At 49.8% G+C, this 12,041-nt stretch overlaps 1 protein-coding gene across 1 annotated transcript in view; it reads right to left on the bottom strand.

Annotated features, from left to right (window-relative positions):
• cbfa2t2 (CBFA2/RUNX1 partner transcriptional co-repressor 2) overlaps window positions 1-7,993 on the bottom strand; it is a 17,327-nt gene extending 9,334 nt beyond the window's left edge. The window contains exon 1 of the mRNA XM_067242975.1: window positions 7,772-7,993. Coding sequence (XP_067099076.1) covers window positions 7,772-7,799 — 28 coding nt within the window. The 5' untranslated portion in view covers window positions 7,800-7,993. The remainder of the gene's footprint in view (window positions 1-7,771) is intronic.
• Window positions 7,994-12,041: the final 4,048 nt, after the last annotated feature.

Here is a 12,041-nt window from a genome sequence, read left to right as displayed (position 1 = left end):
GGTGCCTCTTGTGTTTGACCAACTCTCTGACAAAAGGACCTAATCATGACCTGAACAATAGAGGTAACCATGAACCTGTTTTCCCCCCAACTGTACAAACTGTGAAAAAACTCATATTCAGCCTCTAGAGTTAGAAAATAAATAGTCCCGCTTTGCTTGGAGCTATATACACACACACACACACTGTTCCCTCACACCACCATGTGCTATGAAAACACAGCTCCCTAAGACAGAGGTGACACCAGGAGGTGATATTATCATCACAAAAGGTGTGGCTGCCGTCTCCTGCGGGCCCCCCGTGAAGGGCCAAAGTGGTGACGGTGACACTGCATGTCTCACACACACGCACGCACACACACACACACACACACACAGAGAGACCACCGGCCACCTCAGCCTACTAAATGGCCAATTATCCCCGGGTGTTTCATCAGAGTTGCGGGTGTTAATAGCTTGGCAGACAACAGCAGCAGGAGCAAGCGAGAGAGAGACCAACTAACCAAGCAGACGTGAGCTCCCCCTGGGCAAGCAGAGCCTCCATTCACTGGGAGTTGACACGTTGCACGCTTGACGTCACTGTTAAGCGCTCGCGTGGGCCATTAGCAGCTATTAGGGCTATGTTGGCACCTTCAGCTTCAGCCAGAACGCTGGATTAGCACTAGCATCTACCTTGGGAGGTGAACATCTCCGATAAACCGCTGATGTTTTGGCGTAAACAAACCCACGGCCGCACGGCTTACGGACCTCTTATTTGGGATTCAATTCAGATTTTAAACACAGGGCTTTTCTTTCGGGGCGATGACTGTGTAAACATGCAGCTAACGTGCCGTGTTAACGGTGTTTGGAAGTACTTGCTTCTCCCACACTCGGTTAAGTCGACATTTGTGTTTGTATTTCAGTGTGTGCGTGTGCGTTTTCCGTGGAGGTTCTTTGGCCACCCCAGCATGTCTGTCGTCATTCACAAGGCAGAACAGCCTGCCAAGACAGCTCAATCTTTGGTGTGCCTCCCACATTTCCCTCCTGGAGTTCCCTTTGCAGCGACCGTGCACCTGGATATCTCAGCATTCCCTTTCCTTCACACCCCCCCCCCTCCCTCTCTCTCTCTCACCCCCTGTCTTCCTCTGTTAAGCGTTCATGAGTTTCTAGAGGGAACCGCAGCTCGTCTCATATCTCGCGTCATCGTATTTCTGAAGCATCTGCTGTGGTGTCCTGGAGGAATCTCTCTCTCGCTCTCCGGGTCCGCTAACCCCGTCTGCTGTGGAGGGACGGCGAGCTTGTCAGCGGTCGCCCACTAATTTTCCTCGCCGGCTCATTTTCCTCTCCGCATGCTCAGGGGGCCGTAATGATATCAAACCAGAGTCGAAGTCGAGAGGTTCCTCTGGAGTGTGGGAGGTGGGGGGTGCGTGCGTGCTGCGGTCCCCTCTACTCAACAACAACCACCCCTCTCTGCACCCCCCCTCCCTCCCTAACCCCTACCCCCCCCCCCCTCCCGCCTCCAGAAGAAGCAACTCAATTCAAAGCTATCGATTCACTCAAAGACTCATTCACAGCTCATCCCCGGGATATTAAAAACTAAACGGGGGGAGGGGGGAGTGCCGCCGCCCCCCCCCCCCCCCCCCCCCCCCCCGCTGTGAGCCAAACACAAAACAATCTATTGACGGCTCTACTTTTTACCACCCCCCCCACCCCCACACCACACACACACTCCACCTCATCCCCCTCCCCCCCCCATCCCATGACTATTGTGCTGGTCCTTTCAGACATCCCCATATTACCCATAACAAATGGGCCTCGTCTCCCTCTCTCCCTCCACAATCCCCCCCCCCCCCCCCCCCGCCCGCCCGCCCGCCCCTTCTCCCTCTCTCTCCCTCCCTCCCTCTCTCTCTCGCTCTGTGCCGATGAAAGGCAGGCATTGAGCCGGCAGTGGCATTCCAAAACCTCAGGCCTCGGCTCCAGAGTGTCTGGCTATTCAACACTGCTGGGAGCCATTAGTTTAAGTAAGGCCTGACCCGCCTACTCACCCATGGAAAACCCTCAGATCTCTCGTTACACATCGCCTCGGAGAGGGGAGAGGGCCGTTCTTCGAGTGCTTGTGTGTGCGCGTGCGTGTGTGTGTAAACGCGAGCATGCATGGGACTGCAGGAGAGCAAGTGTGTAAGCAAAACAATATCTTGTGCGCGCTCCGAGAGCAACGGGCCCGTGGGCGTGTTTGCGTGTCCGTCGGGGTCTGCGCATGGGCGCTCGAAAATTTACGAGAGGTGGGTCACGCGCTCACTTGGCTGCAGCCTCCCAAAGTTTCCACCGAGGAAGGCCAAGTGCACCGACGCCAAAGCCTTCTCTCAAATAACTCCCTTAAACGAAATTCAATAACCACCTTCTTTCTCCCTGTTAAACCGTGCAGCAGACACGCGAGGCAGGCCCGTCCACCGTGGCCTCCATTTATGGCTAAAGCCTTCAAATGTACAACTTATCACAATTATCAGGCTCTACGAAGCATCCGAGTTGGCCTCGGGTCAGCGCACGCGGGCCAATCTTACCAAATTGTCAGCACATAAACATGGAGGAGTTCTCATAAACAACTCCATTTTGGGAAGAAGTTCAGCCAGCTCGCGGCTCGTCCGCCAATGGGGAGCCCGTTTTCAACAGACACGAGGTAAACCTGTGGTCACTCTGCAAACGGTTGTTCACACGGGCCACAAAGGGAAAAGGGACATGTTGTGTACTTGAGGAAAGGTCACCCTAAAACTATAGTTCGGTCTCTGCACGGCACAGAGCACGCCGTCGTACCTGGCGTGGCCTCAACAATAGAACGGACGTAAACACCAGCTTGAGAAAAAGAAAGTCCTCATCCAAACTCAAACCCCGCTCGCTGCAGGCTCCTTACCTGGGTGTACGGTTACCTTGTGCTAGCGTGTGTGTGTTTTTTTGCCCGGGTGTGGATAAGTGTGTGTTCCTTCCAACACCTGCAGTTCCCATAATAACCTCGCAGCCATCCCCGAGGCAGGAGAAGCAGCTGTGTTGTGCTCTTGCCAGGCGACGGAAGGCCACACCTGTTTTCTGCAGGTGGTTCATCTTGCGGGGAGAAGGAGAGGAGGGGGGGAAGTGAACACCTGGCCAGGCGGAGATAGCCTGCGGGGGAATGGGGGTGGTGGGGTGTTCTGGAGGACTCAATTAGATCTGGGTAGATAAGGATCTGCTCTGGACGGACACACAGGGATGTGTGCAGCAACCATACCCTGGTTGGGTGGAATGTTTAGACTTGTCAAGGGCACTGCACAAACCTCTCTGGGATAGTGTTAGTGCAGGTGGGGGAGATGAGCTCTCTCTGTTTAACCATCTCTCTCTCATGCCTCATAACATTCCTGACCTCTTCTCTTCTCCAGCTTGGAGACCAACAGAGACCCAGTCTGAGGGGGGAGACTGAAGACACCCCGGGAAAAGACTACCTTCCCGGGGTGGATGGTAGTCTGTCTAAGCCCAAAGCTATTCGTTTGACACCTTTTTCGCCTCTTTTCTTTCAATGTCTCAACCGTGTTGACAGCTAACATGACAGCCTAGAGGCGCACAGATCTAGAGACTGCTACCAAGGAGAGAGAGAGAGAGAGAGAAGGAGAGAGAGAGAGAGAGAGAGAGAGAGAGAGAGAGAGAGAGAGAGAGAGAGAGAGAGAGAGAGAGAGAGAGAGAGAGAGAGACAGACAGACACAGAGAGAGAGATACAGAGAGAGAGGAAGTAGAGGAAGAAAGAGTAGGAAGGAGCGAAAGCGAAGGGGAGGGAGAGAGAGAGCGAGCGAGCAAGAGCGAGTCTGGCCTGATGAAGCAGGCCTAGGAAGATGACAGCTGGCTGACAGCGAGGTCCTTGGCAGGAGGTGAGGGCCCAGAGCTGAGATGGACGAGGTGAGCCTGCTGGCAATCATAAAGCACTCAGAGAGCAGCAGACACTGGGGAAGAGTTGTGGAGAGAAACATTGGATCCCGACACGTCCATCATGATCGTGACGAGCCATGAATTAAAGAAAAGAAAGCACAGCGTCCAAAAAGATACTTACATTACATACGTTTCCTTGTAAGCTGGTGTTATTCCTTTTGTTACGAACAATTGCTGTGATACAAGACAGAAACTGCCTTCGGACACCACAGACGTTCCTTAGAGTGGATTTGAACGTTGTAACAAGCTGGCGTTTGGTGTTCAAGCCGCTCTCACTCTAGACACAACGTGGGGAGCGTTCTGTTACAGAGTTCAGGAAGAGCTCATCCACACTGGGATGGAAGCCGCACTCCAGCGCTGACAGGCCCAGTGGCAGGTGGTTTAACCCAGAGAAAGACAGACGGAAAAAGAGATGGCAAGAAGAGAGAAAGAGGGGAGAGAGACACCGGAGGGGGAGAAGGGGCAACGAGCGGAGAGGGGTAGAGTATTCCAGAAAGCCGTGGAGAATAGGGGGAACCAATCCTAACGAGGCTTTGTCTGAGTGTGAGGGGGGACGAGGGGTGGAGAGACGGGTATTAAAAAAGCATAATGTGGTGATAAGTTCTTTTCAGTTCCTTTTTTCCACAGGGGCCGCTCAAATTCACTCTTGGTTGACTAGAACCTTTGTTCTCAGTCAATGTCCTTCAGCTTTAAGTAGGAGACCATTTAAAATGCCTGCACACAATCAGGACCCGCATCCCACCAGTCAAATAAAGGACACATGCATTTTCAATGATGGTTTGAATGAATGACATTAAACAGCATGGGACAAAGGTCTTAATCCATTTAGTGAAGTTTTCAAAAGCGTAACAAATATGCTAAACAAGTCTGGAAGCCGCAAATTGGTTTTTGAACAGTCCCAAGGTGTCAGTGCGATGTTTCTGCGAGGTGTTGATAACCAGAGTGGAGGAGACGCCGTGGTGGTTAGTATAACAAAATGGCCGTGTTAACAGCTCCGCGTTGAGCGCTGCAATCTAGCTTCACGACTAAAAAGGCCACAGAGACCAAGCGTCTGGCCGGTTTAGGAGCCATGTTTTGACACGGGGCCGCAGGAGCGGGGCACCCTTTAATAGAGCTTGTCTCCTGCAGACTGGCATTCCTCCGGATTGTTATTGGCAGGCGATCCGAGACGCGGGCTAACATCTGGATTTCATCCTCCCAAGCGCTCTGTGCAGCGCGCGGCAACAAGGAACAGCTGTGCGAAGCTGGCATCAATTAGCCTCACATTCTCCTGACAGTTAATCACCTTCGCCTCTGTTGTTTTTTTGGTGGGGTTTCGTCTCTATTCCCCTACTGTTCCTGTACTCCTTTTTTTTGGGGGTCCTTTCATTCAATTCAGGTCCCCCCCCCCCCCCGAGGCTGAAGTAATGGGGCTACGTGAAATAAGAAGCAGGCAATGCGAAGAGCAGCTGGAGAAAACGCACAACAGGACCGGCTCGGTCGGACGGGCCCTGAGTGGCGGGTGTTTTGGTGTGGTTTTGGGATTCAGCTGGATGTGTCACCGCGGGGACTCGCGACACGAGTGAACTCCGTAACGAGTGACAGCGTAAACTCCGTAATGAACAACAGCGACGGATGAAAGGGATTTCCTCTCCATGAATTGAGATGGCTGATCTAACACACCCGACCAAATCTGAACTGCTACTTTGTGGTAAACATATGACCCCGTTAGGAGACTCTTTGAGCCGTTTCTGGTGTGGTTCTGACACGAGATACCAAGCGGTGAAATGAACCCTATCGAACTCAAAATCAAAGAACGTGTCTTTCTGGGGTATGTTGTTCTCCAAAAGCACATTAAAACAACCAACTAAATAGGACCCGTTCAGCACACGTTCGAACTCGAATGTCATCACCCGTGAGCGATGATGAGTCAAACCGAGTTCACTTCAAAAACCAACCCGCTGACTCATTTCGGCTCTGTTTGAATCAAACTCAGATTCATCTCGATAGGTAATGGGAACCAGATTTGTCAAATCCCGGCAGATCTGATGGGCCTGACGAGCGAATCTGGACGGTTCCCCAGTCAACGTCGCCGTGGGGACGAGTAAAACACTAACAGGTGGTACTGGTGGAAAAGACCTACTCACAATACTTGGCGTATACACACACACTCGCAGACATTAAAGAGACCCCAACGTATATGAGAGAGGGCAGAGGGAATGCTGAAGTGACTGTTGAGTGTTGTACCGGCACCTCTTCCCAACACAAAAGGAGGGGAATTTTCCCACACACCCCACAACACAAAAGGCCCATATCTGGCAACTCTGACTATATCACTCAGGCCAAAACCAATTAGGACTCTAATGCAAAACATCAGGACCCTTTACTAATTTATTTCCCTTATAAAAGTCAGGGGATTGGAATCTGACTCCCTCATCCCCCACAAAAGAGAAAGAAAGAGAAAGAAAGAAAGAAAGAAAGAAAGAAAAAGAGAGAGAAAGAGAGAGAAAGAGAGAGAAAGGGGGAAATGTTGAAGGATTCAACTTGGCCACATGTTTTGGAGTGCATGTAATTGAATCAAGAGAGGAACAGTTACAGCGTGATTGACTGGAGTGAATGATGTGTACATGCTGGTATAACTATATCTTTACAGATGACATACCAGTAGGGGTATCCTCCATTCTCAATGTGGTTTAAAGGATATCATAAATAATAATAAAATAAACATAGATCCTTTTTTGTCATGTTAAAGTGCCCCCCCTTCCCCCAACAACAACAAAGAAACTTCACTAAGTTCTATGAAACTGCTCACAAATCATGTTACAGTATCACAATAGTGTCAAAGACCCTTTGCTGCTCTCTGCTGGCTATTGTAATACCGACCATCATTATCATAATAACTGTCATCATTGCTACAGTCTTGTCTTTGTTACCATTTGCATGTTCGCTCTGGGGGGCTTTGGGGAGACCGATCAATGACCTGGAGGTCAAACAATGATACAGTAATGCCCTCAGTTACCACAGAACCCGTCACAGTATTGGTACTATTGTAGTCCTGCACGTTTGGAGAACTCATAAGTGACTCATAGTGGTTAAGTACTAATAAGTTGGCTATTAGTTTGGTAAATTTTGTTTATGAAATGTACCGACTAAGTAGGCCTACATCTTTAAATTGTCTTTTGGGAGACGGGGAAGTCATTTGGCTGCGCATCGACCGCCTGGTGTTATTGTCTTGAAAAGCTGTAAACTCCAGATGGTGTACAAACTTTGCCTGCTGGTGGATTAGCAACAAATCCCACTCTGATAAAAGCACATAGACTGGTGGTGCTATTGAATCAAAAAGGTGGCACAATAAAATGGTAGCTTTGTGTTACGATAATAATGCTCTCATCAAACTTAATGTTGTCACCAATTTAGCGAACCTTCAACGATCCAAGTTGACGACAACTGGTATTTTAATTCGCTCGATCATTGACATTGCATATGGAAGATGAAACAATAGCCTGTAAGAATATTATGGGAATGTTTTTGCACGTAGGGCCTATTCCGCTATGATAATTAAAAAAAATGAAAATACCGTGCCATGCCAAAAAATATTGCGAAGGACATTGTGCAATGTGGTACTTATTTTGTTGGCCTTACATTGTGAACCATTTTTGCTGAGTACATACTCTGTGCCCCATTTCCTGGTCTGTATAGCCTACTGCGCGCGGCCAGGTGTGGATATTCCTTTCATATTTGCATGTAGGCTATTAACTGTATCAGAAAAGCATAAGACAAATGATATGCATTTCACAAACACGTATACGCCATGGCTGCACCTACGTACTAGCCTACCCCACAATACAAAAAGGTTTTGTCTACTTACAACGAAAGGCGCTCGGGATTCCGACCATGCTCTTCGCACTGCGAATGATCAGTGTGTTTATAAGACTACAATGTAAATGCTATAACAACCAAACAAGCTACGTCGAATTAGCCCAAGTGCACAATACACGAATTTTCAAATAATTAAAGGAATAGTTTTCGTGGTGTCACATCAAATCCGTGGTCAGTAAACCCGTGATCATTCGGCGTAGCATCAGGTATTCCTAAAAATCCCCCGGCACCGGCGACCAATGTTTGAGTGGGCGGGACTAATCGTGATGGGTTGTAAATTGATGATATGCTCATGGTAGAGACGAAGCTGTTAGTGATGTTGCGTTCCAATCTAAACAGTTACATTTTTATTAAAAACAGGCAACTGTAAAAAAAAAAAAAAACGGTGTCAAAAAAACATACGAAAAGTTTCTTTAGAATATGGTTTAAAATTCAGAAATATTTTCTTAGATTTTCTGTATTTGAGTCCCCCCCAAAACTCAATGGGGCTTTAATATTTAATGTGTCAAGAAACCCACGGAGCAGAGCACTGTGTATGTGTGGGTGTCATGTGAGTCATGTTGCTACTTATCTCCCCTAAACAATGACCTATTGAACAGAGAGAAACACTTGATTTTGGACCTCGTCCAGCTAGGCCCCTCACGTGTTCTTTCGCGAACGGGACATTTGGAGAATGACAGCTAAACTCCCCTCAACCCTGCCTACACACCAACTATCCACACTAACACATGCTGACCCCCCCTCCCCCCCTCCCCCTCCCCCCCCCCCCCCCTCCTGCCAGGCTGCCACCTGCTCCGGGGAGCATGCTGCACAGCTGCTGAGCTACAATAACAAATTAACGCCCACCGTGGCAAGGACCATTACCTACTGTTCCAAGTGTCGACCGGGGACCTCTAGTCCCTTAACCTCTGGGGACCCCTCACCTAGAGAAGTGTGCTTTGGGGACAGCGGGGTGAAGGGGAGAGAGGAGTGGGCTCGTCCCTGTGGGTCTGGCCTTCCTGGGCTTCTGTGAATGACAGGGTTTGAACCCAATCCCCCCTGTTCTCCACCGGACTGACAGAGCTAGCAACGCACACGTCTGGACTGTGGACAAAAGCTCTCACAGCATGTCGTTCTCTATGTGTGGAGATCTGGAGTCGCTCTACGGGGGGAGTGTGGCCTGTCAAGGCAGCCTTACTTTACTCAGCAGGTATGAGTATGTGATTAATAATGGTCATTACAGTAACAAAAGAGCAATGGGTCAGTTGTAGAGGTTAGAAGTCCACTAAAATGCATACAATGACTGACATGTAATGACAAGGATATATTTATGGAGATTTACTTGGAGATGTCTGCTCCACAATACGGGGTTTCCCCAAAATGTGGATGATGATGGTGATGATTTTTGGATGTTTAGTAGGGAAACACAGATGAAAGGTCTCTTCAGCTGCCCGACAAACAAAAAGAACAAGCAATAAATCTATGGCTTAACTATGTCCTTAGTGTCCGGCACACAGACAAAGAGTCTGAGTGCAAACCACTCTGCGACACGTTAACAAAAGCTCAGTTGCGCTTGCCGCGCTCGCCCAAGTCACAGAGGAGAGGCAGACTAGGGAGGATTTGCCCTCGTCATGTTGTCCTTCTGTGTGACAGCTGGGGCAGGCCTCTCCCCCCCCCCCCCCCCCCCCCCCCCGTGTCTTTGTCATGGCTTCCTTAATCACGCCAGAAGGACTGCCACTGAGCCGGGGTTGACCTGACATGTCCGAGGCTCCTGCGAAGCCCCCCCCCCCCTCCTCGCCCCCCCCCCCCCCCCCCGCGCGCGCGCGCACGCACGCGCCATGCTAACAGTGAGCGGACTTGAAATACTTCCACCCCCCCCTTCATGTCTGTGTCTAACCCTAGCCGTCGTACAGGACATCCCCTCTCCTCCTCTCTAGTGGGCTCTGGAGGGGTCTCGACGGGTTCCAAACTGAACTGTTCCCTCAGCCTCACCGAGGTGACTTGGCCCCCCCCCCCCCCAGGACCGTTCCCCCCTCGTCCTCACACCTCTCCTCCTCTCTGACAGCTGCAGGCCCACAATCAGCCTGCTGGTGACGCCTCGCCCAAGCTGGCCCCGGCCATATCAGGCCGGGCAGGGTTAGCGCCGCGCCAAGGCCAGGGTCGGGGCCAGCAAAGATGGTCCCTCGTCATCATCATTCAAGGCCTGCTGGTCCTTCTGTCCTCCTCCTCCTCCCCCTCCCTCTTCTTTGTCATCCTCTTGTCAGGGCAGTAAGGCACGCGTATCAGCTGAGGCCAGGAAGCGGTTGGAGTCACGGGGTCACGTTGCAGGCGCCTGGTTAAATCTCCAGAGTATTACCCCCACCGATACACACACGCTGTCCCCACTTGAACCATAGGCCACATTCCCAAAACACGCAAACCGTCAAAGAACACTCTCCCATAATACGCACACGCGCACGCAGATGCAGACACACACACACGCCACCGTCTCTCGTTCATCACTCACGTATATGACCGAGCAGAGGGCATCCCTATCATTAGTGGGGTTAGGCGCTGGGGGGTTTGGGAGGAGCGGGTGGGACCCCAGACAGGCAGACAGTGGGGAGGATTACGCATACTGACCAGATGGAGAGAGGTTGCCCTATTATGTAGATCCTCCCTCGCTCGCTCCTCTCCTCATGCATATATATATATATATATATGATATACCTAAACTTTATTCAGCAGAGCTCTGATGAGGGAATTGGGGGATGTGGATGTCGTCGTGGCAGCAGGTGGACCACAGGTGTACAGGGTCCACTTCTATTATCTCCTCTGACTCATTACCATCCAAGCTCTCATTACCATCCAAGCTCTTATTATCATCCAAGCTCTTATTATCATCCAAAGTTATACCCCCAACTGTCCCCAGGATAATCCCATTATCTCTATCTATCTCTATCTATCTATCTATCTATCTATCAATCTATCTATCTATCTATCTATCTATCTATCTCTATATATATATATATCTATCTATCTCTATCTATCTATCTATCTATGTCTCTCTCTCTCTCTCTCTCTCTCTCTCTCGCTCTCTCTCTCTATCTCTATCTCTATCTCTATCTCTATCTCTATCTCTATCTATCTGTCATTCTATTGTTGTGTAGTTCTATCTAACATTCTATATATCTATATAATTACAGTAATCTATCATGCACTGTAGTTCTATCTATTCATTTGTCGCTCAGCTTGCCTGTCTCTCCATCCGTCCCCCCGTTGGCGCTAGCCAGTGGAGGATGGGGACGTGCGACATGGGAACAGGTGGAGCAGGCTAACAGTCAGGCCATGGCTGAATCAAGCAGAGCCCCCTGACAGGCTGCACGGAGGCAGGCAGCCGGCCGCTCAGACTCAGGCCCATATGGTCCTGCTCTGGAGCTCCTGGGTGGAGGAGGGGGGGAGGGATGGGAATGGGGGCGGAGGGGGGAGGGGGGAGGGGGGTTAAATTAATCAGCAGGCCATCCCAACTGTCCACCGTCTTTGGGGAGTTGAGACATGCATATATAGGGGTGATTGTGCAAGTGAGGGGTGGGGGCCGGGGAGGGGGGGGGGGCACTGTTGATGTGCATGCTTGTGTGTGTGTGTGTTTATACTTCTCTGTGTGTTGGTTTGTTTTCTATATGTTTATGGTGTGCATATTAATGAGGTCGTAGGCTTTTTTGGTTTGTTTGGTTCCCTGGTGCGAATGCAAATGTATTTCATAATACATTTGTTGTTCTGTGTAAGTGACTGAATGTTTCCTATTTTAATGATATATAGAAAAAAACAGTGCTTAGCATTTAAGGCTGCAATATTTGTAAGTGTATCGACTCTTAAGAGTTTTCGTTTTTCCCCGAGCTCTTGCTCGCATGCTTTTGTGTATGTGTGTGTTTGAGGGACACTTATGATCCCTGTTGTTCCATTCATCAAAGCTTTTAAGAATATTAAGCTGAATCCTCCAGAAGGCTTGGGGTGGCCACCTGCCACACCCCCCCACAAAGACACGAACTGACAGATGCAAGGGGAGGAGGTCAGATGGTCAAACACTGTCATAATGCAAACCATTATTGTATTTATGACTCAAGTCAGGCAGAGCTGTGGACATCCTTGTGTTGACAAAAGCTGTTCTATTCATCTGCTGAATATCCTGTTTACTCGTCTTTATTGCAGTCGCCGAATGATTCAAGTGTGACAAATAGAAGGAATTGTTGCATGTGAGGAAACACATTTATCTTCATCCAACCGCCACCCTGCCCTTTGGC

The sequence above is a fragment of the Osmerus mordax genome, chromosome 1 (assembly GCF_038355195.1).
Source record: "Osmerus mordax isolate fOsmMor3 chromosome 1, fOsmMor3.pri, whole genome shotgun sequence".
Lineage (NCBI taxonomy): Eukaryota > Metazoa > Chordata > Actinopteri > Osmeriformes > Osmeridae > Osmerus > Osmerus mordax.
Note: the sequence above shows the minus strand (reverse complement) of the source record. Positions and strands in the feature narration are given on the sequence as shown.